Genomic DNA, 17,518 nt, shown 5'->3' with positions numbered 1-17,518 from the left:
AAATCTTACTAATATTCTGTAAGGGACAAACCAGACGAGTAGGCTACAGTGAAGAAATTTTATTTTGGAGAGTTAAGAAACCACTATGATACTTCCAGGTATTATCTTCAGTGATGCTTCTTATCTTTATTCAGGGACTTCAGGTAATATTCAGCTCCTACAGCTACCACAAATGCAGCAAATCCCCATTTGAATCCTTTAAAGAATACATCAAAAAAGGAAACACTCTTTGTAAAGCCGCCCATGTATCTCCAAGCTTCATTGCTAGAAAAAAAAAAAAAAGAAAAAATTATAATCATACACAACTTGTGTGTATGTACGTTGAAGACATTTAATTTTCATCTTTCTAACTGACTTAAATGCTACCCTACAGAAGATCATTTAAGTGAATCGCAATAGGAATCTTTCTGTGGCATAGGATAATTAAGTATATGCCCAAGTTTCACATATAAAATAGAAGAATAAACACTTGATGGTTTCACATTTAATAGTCATATGCCTCAGGATTTTACAGAACCCTCAAATGCAAGATTCACGTCAGCTTATCTGTCACAGGTCAGATGGACTCTGCCCACACTAGTCATTACAACATCACGGAAAGATGAAGTTAGAGACTTGGTATTCATCTTTGGTATGCCACTTATATTAGATTCACAATCTTGTAGGCTGGGCAAGATACTTAGCCTGTCATGGTCTGCTTCCTGTTCTATTCAATGATAATTATTATCTACTTTATAATATCATAAAGACTAAACAGGCTCATGCATGATATACTTTGGCAGAGGAGTATGGAGTATGTAACACTTGACATTATTGTTACTATTCAAAAGGATCTCCGCTTCTCCCTACCATAGCAGCCTAAATTTTGGAAGATTGATACACTGCTCTGGTCTGATAAGGGCAAGCCAATGAAAAAATCATGTTATGAAAAACAAAAACTATTTAACTCTAGAAATATGACTTAGGAAATACGAGAGCTAATTAAATCTAACTGAGATACCAAAACCAGACAAAGATGTTAGAAGAAAAGCAGCTAAAGAATAATATCCCTCATGAACATAGATGCAAATATTCTTTTTTTGGTGGGGGGGACGGAGTCTTGCTCTGTCACTGAGGCTAGAGAGCAGTGGCACAATCTCAGCTCACTGCAACCTCCACCTCCTGGATTCAAGTGATTCTCCCACCTCAGCCTCCCGAGTAGCTGGGATTACAGGCACGCACCACCATGCCCTGCTAATTTTTGTTTGTTTGTTTATTTATTTATGACAGAGTCTCACTCTGTTGCCCAGGCTGGAGTGCAGTGGCGTGATCTCAGCTTACTGCAACCTCCGCCTCCCAGGTTCAAGCAATTCTCTGCCTCAGCCTCCTGAGTAGCTGGGATTATAGGTGCCTGCCACCATGTCCGACTAATTTTTGCATTTTTTTTTTTTTTTTGAGATGGAGTCTCGCACTGTCGCCCCGCACTGTCGCCTGGGCTGGAGTGCGATGGCGCGATCTCGGCTAACTGAAACCTTCACCTCCTGGGTTCACGGGATTCTCCTGCCTCAGCCTCCCTAGTAGCTGGGATTATAGGCGCACACCACCATATCCAGCTAATTTTTTGTATTTTTAGTAGAGACGGGGTTTCACTATGTTGGCCAGACTGGTCTCGAACTCCTGACCTTGTGATTCGCCCACCTCGGCCTCCCAAAGTGCTAGGATTACAGGCATGAGCCACCCCACTCGGCCGTATTTTTTTTTTTTTTTTAGTAGAGACAGGGTTTCACCGTATTGGACAGGCTGGTCTCGAACTCCTGACCTCGTGATCCGCCCGCCTTGGCCTCCCAAAGTGCTGGGATTACAGGCATGAGCCACCGCGCCAGGCCAATTTTTGTAATTTTAGTAGAGACAGGGTTTTGCCATGTTGGCCAGGCTGGTCTCAAACTTCCAGCCTCAAGTGATCCGCCTGCCTTGGCTTCCCAAAGTGCTGGGATTACAGGCATGAGCCACCACACCTGGCGCAAATATTCTTAACAAAATTTAAAAAAATTGAATCCAGCAGCATATAAAAATGGTAATACATCATAATAAAGTAGGGTTCACTCCAGGAATGCAAGATTGGCTTATATTTGAAAATTAATAGAAGTAATTCGCCATATTAACAGAATAAAAAGGAAAAACTATGAACATCTCAACAGATGCAGAAAAAGCATTTAACAAAATCCAATATCCATTAATGGTAATAACAGGATGGGCACGGTGGCTCACGCCTGTAATCCCAGCACTTTGGGAGGTCGAGGCATGTGGATCACCTGAGGTCGGGAGCTTGAGACCAGCCTGGCCAACGTTTTAGTCTCTACTAAAAAAACAAAATTAGCCGGGTATGGTGGCACATGCCTGTAATCCCAGCTACTCGGGAGGCAGAGGCAGGAGAATCGCTTGAACCTGGTAGGCAGAGGTTGCGGTGAGCCAAGATCTCGCCATTGCACTCCAGCCTGGGCAACAAGAGCAAAACTCTTGTCTCAAAAAAAAAAAAAGAAATAATAAACAATGAAACACTTAGTAATCTAGAAATAGAGAGAAATTCCTCATCTTGATTAAAGGTACCTAGGAGATCACTGTAAGAAACATCATACTAAGTGGTGACCCACTCAATGTTTTCTCCCAGTTGGGAATAAGGCAAGGACGTCCACCACTTTCATTCAACATTATAGTAGTGGTGTTAGCCAGTACAAAAATGCAAGAAAAAGAAATAAAAAGTTTACAGATTGAAAAGGAAGAAGTAACAATGTATTTGTAGACAGAATGATTGTTTATGAAGAACATTCTAAGAAATCTGTAAAAAAAATCTACTTGAACTAAAAAGTGAATTTATCAAGGTAACGAGATATAAAATCAACATATAAAAGTCAACTGCGTTTACAAGTATTAGCAATGAACAAATGGAAGTTGAGATTTTAAAATACTATTTACAATAGCATCAAAAATTAAAATAATTCGAGCTGGGTGCTGTAGCTCAGATCCGTAATTCCAGCACTCTGAGAGGCTGAGGTGGTCAAATCACGTGAGCTCAGGATTTTGAGACCAGCCTAGACAATACAGGAAAACCTCGTCTCAACAAAAAACACAAAAATTAGCTGGGCATGGTGGCATGCACCTGTAGTTCCAGCTACTCGGGAGGCTGAGGTGGGAGGATGATTTTAGCCCAGGAGGTAGAGGCTGCAATGAGCCAAAACAGCATCATTGCACTCCATCCTGGGCGACGGAGACTCCATCTCCCAAAACAAACAAACAAACAAACAAACAACGCCAGGCCTGATGGCTCACACCTGTAATCCTAGCACTTTGGGGGGCTGAGGCGAGCAGATGACTTGAGGTCAGGAGTTCAAGACCAGCCTGGCCAACATGGTGAAACCCCATCTCTACTAAAAAAATACAAAAATTAGGCCTGGCACGGTGGCTCATGCCTGTAATCCCAGCACTTTGGGAGGCCGAGGTGGGCGGATCATGAGGTCAGGATATCGAGACCATTCTGGCTAACACGGTGAAACCCCGTCTCTACTAAAAAATACAAAAAATTAGCCAGGCATAGTGGTGGGCGCCTGTAGTCCCAGCTACTCGAGAGGCTGAGGCAGGAGAATGGTATGAACCCAGGAGGCGGAGCTTGCAGCTTGCAGTGAGCGGAGATCGTGCCACTGCACTCCAGCCTGTGTGACAGAGCGAGACTCCATTTCAAAAAAAAAAATTAGCTGGGCGTGGTGGTGCACGTCTGTAATCCCAGCTACTCAAGAGGCTGAGGCAGGAGAATTGCTTGAACCCAGGAGGCAAAGGTTGCAGTAAGCCAAGATCGTGCCACCGCACTCCAGCCTGGGCGACACAGTGAGACTCTGTCTCCCAGAAAAAAAAATAATAATAAAATAAATAATTAATTCAGTATAAATTTAATAAAATATGTGCAAGACCTGTACATAAAGCAATAAAATACTGCTGATAAAATGAACAAGACCTAAATTGCCCATTGACTAGAAGACTTAATATTGTTAAGACATCACTTATCCCTAAATTTTTTGTTTTCTTTAAGACGGAATCTTACTCTGTTGCCCAGGCTGGAGTGCAGTGGCATGATCTTGGTTCACTGCAACTTCCGCCTCCCGGGTTCAAGTGATTCTCCTGTCTCAGCCTCCTGAGTAGCTGGGATTACAGGTACCCGCTACCACACCTGGCTAATTTTTGTATTTTTAGTAGAGACAGGGTTTACCATATTGCCCAGGCTGGTCTCGAACACCTGACCTTAAGTGATCCACGCGCCTCGGCCTCCCAAAGTGCTGGAATTACAGGTGTGAGCCACCATGTCTGGCCCCTAAATTGATGGGAATCTGATTCAATGTGGATGTGAAATAGATTCCCATTGTGAATCTATGTGAAACAGATCCAATGTGATCCCAATTAAAATCCAAGCAGGGATTTTAATAGAAATTGTCAGGTTAATTCCAAAGTTTATATGTAAATGCAAAGGACCTAGAATAGCTAAAACAATTTTTTACAGGTTGGAGATCTTGGCCGGGCACGGTGGCTTACACCTGTAATCCCAGCACTTTGGGAGGCTGAGGTGGGTGGATCATGAGGTCGGGAGATCCAGACCATCCTGTCTAACATGGTGAAACCCCGTCTCTACTAAAAATACAAAAAATTAGCAGGGCATGGTGGCAGGCACCTGTAGTCCCAGCTATTCCGGAGGCTGAGGCAGGAGAATGGCGTGAACCCGGGAGGTGGAGCTGGCAGCGAGCCAGATTGCGCCACTGCACTCTAGCCTGGGCGACAGAGCGAGACTCTGTCTCAAAAAAAAAAAAAAAAAAAAAAAAAAAAAAAGTTGGAGATCTTATGCTATGTGATTTAAAGACACTGTGGTATTGGCATAAGGGTGGACATATTAATGAGGGTAACAGAGTAGAGTCCAGACATAGATCCCATAGATACAGTCAACTGATTTTTTTATTTTCTTGAGAAGGTCTCTCTCTGTTGCCCAGGCTGGAGTGCAGTGGCCAGATCGTGGCTCACTGCCGCCTGGACATTCTGGGCTCAAGTGATCTGCCCACCTCAGCCTCCTGAGTAGCTGGGACTACATGTGTGTGTCATCACATCTGGCAATTCTTAAAATTTTTTTGTAGAGACAAAGTCTCCCTGTACTGCCTAGGCTGGTTTCAAAATCCTGGGCTCAAGCGATCTGCCTGCCTTGGCCTCCCAATGTGCTGGAATTACAGGTGCGAGCCACCACCCACATTGAGTGTCAAAAATCACTCAATGGATTTTTGACAACATTATTAAGGTAATTCAACGGAGGTATAATAATTTTTTAATAAATGGTGCTGGAGCAACTGGATGCACATATGTAAAAATACTAATCTTCATCCTTACTTCATATGACACAAAAATGAACTCAAAACAGATCACAGAATGTAAGAAGAACTATAAAAGCTTCTAGAAGAAAGCATAGAAGATAATCTTAGGGTGCAAAAAGGATACATTGTAAAATTTAAAAATTGCTAAATTGTGAATTCATCAAAATTTAAAACTCTCTGAAAGACATTATTCAGAAAATAAAAAGATAAGCCACACTGTGAGAAAAAACATTTGCAAACCTTAAAAAAAATTGTTTTAAGTCCTTGCACAGGGCCATACTAACTTCTCTGTATTACAATTTTAGTATATATGTTTCTGAAGCAAGCACCACAGAACTTTTATCTATAAAGGACTTACACTCAAAACAGGTGAATTTCGCTATATATAAACGATATCTCAATAAAGTCGATTTTAAAATTTTAATGTGGCTGGCTGTAGTGGCTCATGCCTGTAATCATAACACTTTGGGAGGCCAAGGTGGGCAGATCGCTTCACCTCAGGAGTTTGAGACCAGCCTGGGCAACATGGCGAAACCCTGTCTCTACTAACAATATAAAAATTAGCTGCGCATGGTAGCCCATGCCTGTAGTCCCAGCTACTAGGGAGGCTGGAGTGGGAGGATCGCTTAAGCCTGGGAGATGGAGGTTGCTGTGAGCACACCACTGCACTCCAGTCTGGGTGACAGAGTGAGACCTTGTCTCAAAACAAACAAAAAACTTTTAAAGTAGCCAGGCGTGGTGGCTCATGCCTGTAATCCCAGCACTTCGGGAGGCTGAGGCAGGCGGATCATGAGGTCAGGAGATCGAGACTATCTTGGCCAACATGGTGAAATCCCGTCTCTACTAAAAATACAAAAAGTAGCTGGGCATGGTGGCGCGTGCCTGTAATCCCAGCTGCTTGGGAGGCTGAGGCAAGAGAATCACTTGAACCCGAGTGGCGGAGGCTGCAGTGAGCTGAGATCACGCCACTGCACTCCAGCCTGGCAACACAGCAAGACACCGTCTCAAAAACAAAACAAAACAAAAACCAAAAAAAAACCTTTAAAGTAAAAAGCCATTTTTCATGATTCTCTAAGGAGAATACATTGAAAAGCAACATAGACACTTGATTCTCTAGGATACATTCTATCTAAATTACTTAATTCATCTTACCGGCCCCATGGATCCCTTAGCCCTTTTGCAGCCAGCTTCTTCTGGATAGTTTCTAATGGTGTCCCTTCTATCTTCCATTGTTTATAATCTGGAAGTTCCATTTTATGATGTCCATGTTCATGGGCCATGTCTATAAGGAAAAGATTAACACAAGTGAGAAATATGCAAATTGTAGATATCAAATACCCAAATTTATTGTTTACGTTTTAAGGTGAAGCATTTAATATTTAAAAAAAAAGCCAATATAAATACTTGAAAATTCCAGTTAAAGGATTTTATAAAAGTGTCTTATTCTACAACCACGTTCACAGTTAGGAAATACACATACACAAAATATAAAAAAGAAAAATAATTGGCAATCTCACCACTCAGAGATAACCACTTACTATCTGGTTCTTTTCTTCATTATAGTAATAGTAAACATTTATTGAGTTCTATGTGCCAGTTGTACTATGCTAAAATGCTTTATGTGTATTAACTCCATTACCTATAAAACAACTCTTTGAACTTAAATAATGAGTATCCCCATTTTACAGATGAGGACAATGAGACTCCAAGCAGTTAAGTAACTTTCCAAAGGTTAACAAAAATAGTAATGGTACAGCTGGGATTAGAACCTTGCAGTTTGGTTTTAGAACCCTGCTCCTAACTTCTTCGTCTTCTTATTTTTTGAGACGGAGTCTTGCTCTGTCGCTCAGGCTGGAGTGCAGTGGTGCGATCTTGGCTCACTGCAAGCTCCGCCTCCTGGGTTCACGCCATTCTCCTGCCTCAGCCTGGCGAGTAGCTGGGACTACAGGTGCCCGCCACCACGCCTGGCTAATTTTTTGTAATTTTAGTGGAGACGGGGTTTCACCATGTTAGCCAGGATGGTCTCGATCTCCTGACCTTGTGATCCACCCACCTTGGCCTCCCAAAGTGCTGGGATTACAGGCATGAGCCACCGCGCCCGGCCCCCTGCTCCTAACTTCTAAGCAATATTGTTTTCCTTTTGAATCCTTTCATAATGCATAAATATATATAACAAAAAGGTTATACATCCTGTTTTAAAAATTTTCTTTAGACGATTCTTTTAAAATGCAATGCTTTTAAATATATATGATTACATGAAACGTTTCTTTAAAGAGGCAGGTCGTAAATATTTTAGGCTTTGTGGGTAAAAGAGGTAAAATCAAGGCAATTATGTAGGTACATTTACAGGAAAAGAAAACACACTTCCGCAAATACCTTATTGATAAAATTCAAAATGTAGTAAGTAACTGAGTACAATTTTTTTTGTAATACAGGTCTACCGACGAAAAAAATGGAACTCCCCTTTTGAGGGGTAACATTTTGCTTAACTGGGGCTCAAAGTTAGTGATCCTTAGCATCAAAGTGATTACAAATGTTCATTTGTAAAAACCATTCTTAGCTCATGGACCTTACAAAAATAGGCACTGGGCTGGATTTGGTCCACAGGCTGCAGTTTGCCGATCCCTGAACTGGGCCAACAGATACCTTAGGACTCCTTTTTAATCAATAAATTTGCTTTCTTAAATAAAACATGTCCTCAATGGTTATATAAATACTTCGGTTTTACTAGTGTTATTTTAATATATAATATAAAAATAAACCAGCTCAGTCCTCATTTAAATTGCTAATTCAAATAAAGGGGTATGGCTTAGTAACACTATACTATAATTTGTGTAAGGTTGGCAGTAACAATCCTTTTATTTTTATTTTTTTTAATTTTTATTTTTCTAATTACTTGGCAAGCAGTAGCAATTCTATAATCACTGCTTTTCCGGAAGTAAAATCAAGTAATTATTATCATTATGCCCATATTTATAACTATGAACAGGCCCAATAAGGTAGGATTTCTTTTCTTTTCTTTTTTTTTTTGAGATGGCGTTTTGCTCTTTTTGCCCAGGCTGGAGTGCAATGGTGTGCAATCTCGGCTCACTGCAACCTCCACCTCCTGGGTTCAAGCGATTCTCCTGCCTCAGCCTCCTGAGTGGCTGGGATTACAGGCATGCGCCACCACGCCCGGCTAATTTTGTATTTTTAGTAGAGACGGAGTTTCCCCATGTTGGTCAGGCTGGTCTTGAACTCCTGACGTCAGGTGATCTGCCCTCCTCGGCCTCCCAAAGTGCTGGGATTACAGGCGTGAGCCACTGTGCCTGGCCTGGTAGGATTTCTTACATTGCATCTCAGAAAAGAGAGGTAATTATTAGAAAGTGTATATTAAAGACACATTATTGGGAGGCTGAGGGATGAGAATCGCTTGAACCCAGAAGGCAGAGGTTACAGTGAGCCAAGATGGTGCCACTGCACTCCAGCCTGGGCGACAGAGTGAGGCTCTCTCAAAAAATAAGTAGTTCCAAGATATGAGAAAAAAATTGTATATACTAACTGTGAAAAACCAAAACTTATTATTTGTAAACATGTTAAGATACTAAAAAACACTATGTTGATGATTTTCACATTTAATTATATATATATATATATATATATATATACTTTTTTTTAAAGATAGAGGGTCTTGCTCTGGATCATAGCTCACTGCAGCCTCAAACTCCTGGGCTTAAGTGATTGTCCTGCCTCAGCCTCCTGAGTAGCTAGGACTGGAGTGTGCACAACGCCTGACTAGTTTTTAAATGTTTTATAGCGATGGACCCTCCCTATGTTGTCCAGGCTGGTCTCAAACTCCTGGCCTCAAGTGATCCTTGATCCTGTGGCATAGGCCTCCCAAAATGCTGGGATTACAGTGGGATTACAGCCACACCCAGGAGGATTTTCACATTTAAATGAAAATGAAAATGAAAACCAATACTCTCAAACACAAGTTAAAACTACAACACTTTAACTTGTGGTTGAGTTAAAACTTAAACACAAGTTAAAACTAAAATTAAATGTTTGAATGAAACATTTAACCCATTATTACTTGGTAGATTCAATAAAATGAACGAAAAAAATGGTGTCAGATTTCAGACTGACTTTTGAGACTGAATACATTTATTACGAACAAAGACCATTACAAGTGTTTATTTAGAATGATAATGCCTTGGCTTCTGCATACCATGTTTTCAAAAAATCTTTTTTAAAATAAGGCTTCATTTTAAAAACACTTAAAACAAGACAAACCCTTATTTTGATAAATGTCAATTCTAGAATATCAACCTGAGTGTCAGTGTATTTGGAAGAGAGTATAAAACAAAGGGTCAAGAATTTTGATAGAATAGTTTTTGAAAATAAAACTTGAAACATTACCATGGTATAAAGACTATTTTGAAATTACAATACTACTGTGCTTAAACAAGTAATCTGAAAGATAAATCTTTGAAAGAAAACATGAAAGCATACATACCCTAATTTCTCCTATAAAAGTTTATTTAAATACATTCAATGTATTTTCTCTTCTACCTAATTATTTCAGAAGTATCCTTTTCATAGGAATTTACTAAATATAACTGCTTTTTTTTTTTTTGAGACAGAGTCTCACTCTGTCGCCCAGGCTGTAGTGCAGTGGCACGATCTTGGCTCACTGCAACCTGTGCCTCCCAGGTTCAAGCAATTCTCCTGCCTCAGCCTCCCGAGTAGCTGGGACTACAGGCACCCGCCACCACGCCTGGCTAATTTTTTGTATTTTTTAGTAAAGACGGGGTTTCACCGTGTTAGCTAGGATGGTCTCGGTCTCCTGACCTTGTGATCCGCCCAGGTGGGTCTCCCAAAGTGCTGGGATTACAAGCATGAGCCACGGTGCCTGGCTAAATATAACATTTAAATGACTTTTCAAAAAGAGCAGAAAGGTGAAAACACTTTCTCTAGGAAGCCTTTCATTTTCTTTTTTCTCTTTCTTTTTTTTTTTTACAGACAGGATCTTCCTACGTTGCCCAGGCTGCTGTTGAACTCCTGGCCTCAAGCATTTCTCCCTCCTTGGCCTCTCCTAAGATATTGGGACTACAGGCGTGAGCCAGGGCACCTGGCCCATTTTTCTTTTTAAACTTATTTCTGTTTCCAAATAGCCATAAATCAAACAATGATATCGTGACCCTGTAAAGTAAGAGCTTGAAATTCCCCTACTTTGCACTAGTAAAAGTAAAATCCAAGGCAAATCACTTAATTTCCCTGAACTTCAGTTTCTTCATATAACATGAGGATAAAACCTACCTTGCAAGATTGTGAGAGCTGAGGAAAACACATTGTGTGTGCCTTCTACTTTCATACTTAGGTGGTGAGAATGTAACTAAACACAACCATTCTGAAAAACTGGCAAGACCTACAAAGGCTGAACATGGCCGGGCACAGTGGCACACGCCTGTAATCCCAGCACTTTGGGAGGCCGAGGCAGGCGGATCACTTGAGGCCAGGAGTTGAGACCAGCCTGGCTAACGTGGGGAAACCCTGTCTCTACTAAAAATACAAAAATTAACCAGGTGTGGTGGCACACACCTGTAGTCCCAGCTACTCAGGAGGCTGAGGCAGGAGAAACAGTTGAACCCAGGAGGTGGAGGTTGCAGTGAGCCGAGATTGCACCACCGCACTCCAGCCTGGGTGACAGAGTGAGAGTCTATCTCAAAAAAAAAAAAAAAAAAAAAAAAAAAAAGCTGAAAATATAAATACCTTATGGCCATCAATTCCACTCCTAGTACATATATTCTAGATAGACACCATCCAATATGGTAGCCACTAGCACTTGAAATGTGGCTGGTGCACTTGGTAACTGGGAATTTTAATTTAATTTTAATGAGCTTAATCTCAAAACAGATGATTAAATCGTTATTAGAAAATATTAATGTGTCTTTGGAGGCCAGGAGCGGTGGCTCACGCCTGTAATCCCAGCACTTTGGGAGGCTGAGGCAGGTGGAACACCTGAGGTCAGGAGTTCAAGAAAAGCCTAACCAACATGGCAAAACCCCGTCTCTACTAAAAATAAAAAAATTAGCTGGGCACGGTAGCGCATGCCTGTAGTTCCAGCTATTAGGGAGGGTGAGACAGAAGAATCACTTGAACCTGGGAGGTGAAGGTTGCACTGAGCCGAGATCGCGACTGCACTCCAGCCTGGGCGACAGAGTGAGACTCTGTCTCAAAAAATATACAAATAAAATAAATAAATAAAAGTGTCTTTGGAACAATTTGGATATATGAATCTACTTTATCAACTGTAAATCTTATAAACATAATCACAGATCAAAGGTTTATATTTATGGAATATAAAAAATATATTTAAAATATTTTCTTAGAGATATCAAGACTCTGGTCTCTAAAAACAAAACAAAACAAAAAAAAAACCAAATTTTTTTTTTTGAGATGGAGTCTCACTCTGTTGCCAGGCTGGAGTGCAGTGGGTGGTGCAATCTTGGCTCACTGCAACCTCCGCCTCCCAGGTTCTAGTGATTCTCCTGCTTCAGCCTCCCGAGTAGCTGGGATTACAGGTATGCACCACCACACCCGGCTAATTTTTTGTACTTTTAGTAGAGACTGGGTTTCACCATGTTGGTCAGAATGGTCTCGATCTCTGGACCTCATTATCCGCCTGCCTCGGCCACCCAAAGTGTTGGGATTACAGGCGTGAGCCACCGTGCCCAGCCTAAGAAATATATTTTTAAAAGAATCTTTATAGCCACATTGTTTATTCTATCTCCCAACTGTAAACAACTCAAATGTCCAATAACAATAGAAGGGATTATGGTATAGTCACACTGTAGAATATTATACAACAAAAAATTACATGGAAAAGTATGATTGAATCTCCACAAATATGGATAATGAGCAAGGGGTGAGTCAGAAAAAAATACACATGCATCTGAACCCATTTATATAGACTGAAATGCCTAACAATTCATTTTTTAGGAATTCATCATAGATGGAAAAATTAAAATAAAACAAGTGAGTGCTTAGCACAAGTCAGGATAATGGTTATCTCTTGGTGGAGGAGATGGAATCACAGAAACATACAGGGAGATTCTAAGGCAGTGTTTTTCAACCAATTTTTAACTATTGTCCCTGTAAGGAACCTTTCTAGACATTTTATTCCTAATCACACCCCCCACCCATGAAAATTTAACACTACATATATACTGTATAACTGTTTATATACTGTGGCCCTTTGGAGGGACACAAATCATTGTAGTAACTAAGATTCCGACCCCAGCCCCACCAGTTTTCAACCCCTTGGAATGTGAAATCACCCCTGTTAAGACTGCATGTTCTAAGTTATTAGCAATTTTTTTATTTTCTAATCTAAGAGGTGGTTACAGGAGTGTCTGCTTCTGTTAGTTATAATTTTTTTAAATGTATGTTTTATACACCCTTCTGTATATATACTTGACAATAAAAAATAAAAATAGAAAAATTGACTTAAATTGTGCTGAGGACTGAAAAATGGTGGTTATTTCCGTTTCAGAGCAGCTCAAATAATAACAGTAAGGAAATTAGTTAAATAAAGGAAAAACATGCAACCAAAAATTTTAAAAGATATCTGTGTCTGAAGTGAATCTAAAAGTCTGATGAAGATCAACCTCCACTAAAGGAAGCTGGCTCTAAGAAAATGTGCTGGTATCCTTCCCCTAAGAAAGAAATAAGAAGATAATGCTACTTCCACTACATGCAATTTTAGTTTACCGAAGACTACCAAGTATATATTTAACTTCCTCGTATTAAAAACTGTGATTATATGAATATTACGAAATAAAAAACAAATGAACTGTTATTACTTTTAGTGATGCTGTTCTTCTGCCTTTGCGATCGAAAGACAATTTTGCGTGTGGCAGAAGCGGGAAAAAGCACCTGGATTTAACAACTACAGTAATGCTCACTGAATCCTCCAACCACCTCTTCCTACCCCAACTGTAAACTAGGACTTCATTAGTTCTCGCCTGCTAGTTCTTTGATCTCCCTCCCAGCCTCCCATCATTCTCCATTTAGTCTCTCCTTTTCTGCACTCCCCAGAATAGAGGCTAGCTCTTAATCCTAATCAACGGGCCTCCCACCAACTCCCTAATTTACCTGACAGCAATCTGACCTCTCAGGACACTCAACTCTGCAACCGGAGCCAACCGGAAACGGAGGTTGTCACCTCGAGTTTCTCACGGCAGGAAAGCGGAGAAGCCGCTTAACGTTCCGGTACTGGGTTAGAGATTCCTGAATCAGGTAGAGATTACATGAGGGACGCTGGAAGTCGATTATTTTCCCCATATATGTGCATCCTCAATCTGACTGAGGTAACAGATACTGTAGAAAAGAGAAGGGCGGGGAAGATAATATGTTTTCCTTGCTTGGAGACGGAATCCTTACACACCGCACAGAGGGCGGGGCCGCGGGCATACTGCAGCCAATAAGGGAGGCTGTTGTTGAGCGCGTGTTCTCACCCAATGAGAGGGTTGGTTGTTGCGCTGCAGTTGGCAGGCTGCTGCGGGAGGCGGTGGCGGTAGGAAGCCGGAGACAGCAGGGTGACAGGTAGGCGGCGGTGCTGTCTTTGGGGGACGCAAAGTGCTAGATGAAGAGGATTTTTCTTTTCCTTCGGCCGCGGAAACTACAGAGGGGAGCTGGCGAGGGTGGTCTGGAAAGGCGGTAGCCGGTGTGTTGGTGGTCCCGGAACCTCTCGTAAACCAGGTAGCATCTTGGGAGGGTCGTGAGGAGGAGAAGGCGGCAGCCGAGGCGGGTGGAAGCCGAGCCTTGTGGGGCGACGTGGGGGCCCACCTAGGGCGTGGGGGCTGCGGTGGCGCCAGCAGAGAGGGAGGAGAGGCGGGAGCAAGGCGGTGTAGTGGGGGCTGAAGAGATTCCTTGCACAAAGCCCCAGGCGAGAAAAGGACACGGCATTGAAGACAGTTAAGAGAAATCCCAGTGATTGCCTTTTAGGGCCATTTCCTGGGGGTGGTGAGGGGGAGCGGAGAAGAAAAATATTTACTGGCGGTCAGATCCTGAAAACTCATTATTGCTGTACATTATGTAATCTTTGGCTGTTATTTACCCAAACAACTAGGTTGTCCCTCCTGGGAGAGGAGATCTTGCAACCTATTAATGTGTTAGAACACTTTTTTCGTTGGCTTGAGTGCCATTTACATTGGCAGGTTCTGTAGGCGAAGGGTGGTAGCAGGGAGGATAGAGTAGTCACGAAGAGCTTATCCCAAATATGGACTTGACTTGACAGATACTAGTTTGCGATGAATGTGGCCAGGTTCATGTTTTGTAGTTCGTGAATTTATTGAGGGTCAAGGCTGACAACATTTTTTAAAGATCTTCAGAAAAGTGGGGAGTCCTTTAAAAATTTACAATGGGAGCTAAGTGTAAGTTGGAAAATGACTAGAAAATTAGTTGGTAGATCCCTTCCTCCCCCCAGGATATTGTGGAAGTTAGGGACTGTGCAAATCAGGTGGTGGTCTGAATTTGCGGAAAAAAGTCAACTTTTTTTTTTTTTTTTTTGAGACGGAGTTTCGCTCTTGTTGCCCAGGCTGGAGTGCAGTGGCACGATCTCGGCTCACAGCAACCTCCGCCCCCGGGTTCAAGCCATTCTCCTGCCTCAGCCTCCGGAGTAGCTGGGATTATAGGCATGCGCCACCACGCCTGGCTAATTTTGTATTTTTAGTAGAGACGGGGTTTCTCCGTGTTGGTCAGGCTGGTCTCGAACTCCGGACGTCAGGTGATCCGCCTGCCTCGGCCTCCCAAAGTGCTGGGATTACAGGCGTGAGCCACCGCGCCCGGCCGAAAAAAGTCAACTTTTAAGTAGTTTGTTCTGTAAGCAAGTCTGAGAAGCTACTTATGAATTATTTATTAGGTTTAAAAAGTGGACTCTGAACCTCTCGGACAGAGGCAAAATATATTTATAGATATAATTAACTAAATTATATTATTTTAAAAAAGTTTTATAATTCATTGTTTCCACAATAAAATGTAGAATTAAAATAGGAATTCTATTCAGTATGTGTTATGGAAGGGCAAACGAGATAAAAACTTGATTTTATAGCTCATTGAAAAACAATTTTCAGAGAAGCACTGGAAAATGATTTTAAAAGAAGTGTTATAAATTTCTAAAGTGTAAGGTGTTTGAAATATTGCCTTTAGCTTAGGAGATAAGGTCTAATGTAGTGTCAGCAACTCTACAATTTTCCTAAATTTATTTCAGTACTGCATGTCAGAAAAACTTTATAAGATGTGATTTTTTCTGTTAATGATAATTTATATTCCTATATATGAACCTAAATCAAAATTTCATTTTTTCTCAAAATTTTAATTGAGAAAGAGGTGCATCATTAAAGTTGTTTGTTCCCAGATGTTCTCAGTACTGAGACATTTGTCAGTGCTTTAGATAAAAATTTTTATTGATATTTGGTGTTTTGTTCTTTGTCTTTTCTCCTTTTCCAAGAATAATGCAATCTCAGTCACAAAGAAAATTTTTGGTTCTATTTTAGGTGGAATTCTGTAGTGTTTTGAGTACCAGTTAAATCTTTGCGTGTGTGTGTGTGTGTGTGTGTGTGTGTGTGTGTGTGTGTGTGTGTGTTTCTTCTTATGTAACAAGCCTCCTAGAGCTGTCTTAGAGAACTAATGGCTGATTTTGAATGGCCAGTAGGTGTCATTGTAGAATGCAGTAAGTTGAGTATGGAGTAGGAAATTACCAAGTAGTTAAAGAAACACTAGTCCAAATTAGCATATAGTGTGGTTAGATGATCGTTTATATGTTATAGAAGTTCTCTCTTATGAAACATTTCAGTATTGGAGCTGTTTATAAGGAATTTGAAACAATGATTGTAAAGGAGTTTAATTGTTTGCCCTAAAATAGACCTTGAAAGTGTGTTTTTTAGCCCAGCCCTTAAACTGTCTTGACATGTGATTCAGATTTAAGTTTGATTATTTGCAATACACAGTTTTGGCATCTTGTAGTAGTTTATTAAGTTCTAGAATGATTGAAATTTTCAGCTTGACTGAGTCTTATAGAAAAACCAATGCTACATAGTGAAAAACTGATAAAATATGGGCAGAAGTTTCAAAACTAGTTATCACAACAGTACTTTGTATTGTTCTTTTTTTTCCCCTTAGAGGTCCTTGTTCCGAGTTACTGTTCTTTTAAAGCCAGAACGGAAGATTTTTTTTGTCTGTTATCGTCTGTGGCTTATTATTATTATTTTTTTGATTTCCAGAATTGCTTCTTTTTACATTTTTATCTTGCTAGAGACTATGTGCATTTCTTGGGATGTTGAACTGAACATTTATCACTGACTAAAATGTAGTGGATTCTGGAGGGAGCCAGCACAGAAAGCTCTGAAAGTAGCTTACATCTGTTCCCAGTACAGCTCCTTACCTTCCTAGCCTTCTGTTGAGCCCTTGTCACTTTGTAGCTCTGCTCCTTAAGCCTGTGACAGATACAGTGTTTTTGAAAAAGTTTGGACCTAATTTAAGAATTCTTCATGGAGTTGGAAATAGATACCTCAAAACAATTTAGGAGTTTTTAAAAAGGCATACACATATCACTTATATCATCTCCACTTCCCTTCAGAATTTTACGGATGGGAGGAGTGCGAAGGGGGTAGATGTATTTTGGAGACAAATTCCCTTGATTATTTGGTTCACCACTGGCTTCCACTTCAGAGTGGAAGTGCCTTGGTCTAATTCAAGGCTCTAGAACTTGTGGTATGAAGCAGTAACAGTAGTTTTAGCTTTAGAGAAAGGGCTGCCAAATCTACTAATTTACTAATACTTTTATAGCTCAATAAATTGTCACCATTTCATGTCATAGCTAGGATAGCTTTTTTTTTCTTTTTTTGAGACGGAGTTTTACTCTTGTTGCCCTGGCTGGAGTGCAGTGGCGCGATCTGGGCTCACAGCAACCTCCGTTTCCCAGGTTCAAGCCATTTTCCTGCCCCAGCCTCCGGAGTAGCTGGGATTACAGGCATGTGCCACCACGCCTGGCTAATTTTGTAATTTTTTTTTAGTACAGACGGGATTTCTCCAAATTGGTCAGGCTGGTCTGGAACTCCGGACGTCAGGTGATCCGCCTGCCTCGGCCTCCCAAAGTG

The 17,518-nt window shown here is 41.1% G+C and overlaps 2 protein-coding genes across 23 annotated transcripts in view; one reads left to right on the top strand and one right to left on the bottom strand.

Moving 5' to 3' along the window:
* Window positions 1–17,518, top strand: part of HYCC2 (hyccin PI4KA lipid kinase complex subunit 2) — a 145,624-nt gene that overhangs the window by 35,986 nt on the left and 92,120 nt on the right. For 3 of the 21 annotated variants that reach the window (XM_024242950.3, XM_054548644.1, XM_054548643.1), the window contains exon 1: window positions 13,887–13,964. The exons of 5 other annotated variants lie outside the window; for them this stretch is intronic. The gene's annotated coding sequence lies outside the window, so the exon portion shown is untranslated. 21 annotated transcript variants of the gene reach the window in all.
* On the bottom strand, window positions 45–13,775 carry NDUFB3 (NADH:ubiquinone oxidoreductase subunit B3). 2 transcript variants are annotated; one of them, XM_009237982.3, is made up of 3 exons: window positions 13,223–13,775; window positions 6,531–6,660; window positions 45–264 (listed from the first exon to the last, which is right to left on the bottom strand). In XM_009237982.3, the coding sequence occupies exons 2-3, from the start codon at window positions 6,656–6,658 to the stop codon at window positions 108–110; spliced, it is 285 nt and encodes a 94-aa protein (XP_009236257.1). In that variant the 5' UTR covers window positions 6,659–6,660; window positions 13,223–13,775; the 3' UTR covers window positions 45–107. The 2 variants fall into 2 exon arrangements, with proteins under 2 accessions (XP_009236257.1, XP_002812782.1); XM_002812736.4 differs by having other exon boundaries at window positions 13,515–13,775.

Source organism: Pongo abelii, chromosome 11 (assembly GCF_028885655.2).
Source record: "Pongo abelii isolate AG06213 chromosome 11, NHGRI_mPonAbe1-v2.0_pri, whole genome shotgun sequence".
In the NCBI taxonomy this organism is placed as follows: domain Eukaryota; kingdom Metazoa; phylum Chordata; class Mammalia; order Primates; family Hominidae; genus Pongo; species Pongo abelii.
This window is presented reverse-complemented; position numbering and strand designations above follow the sequence as displayed.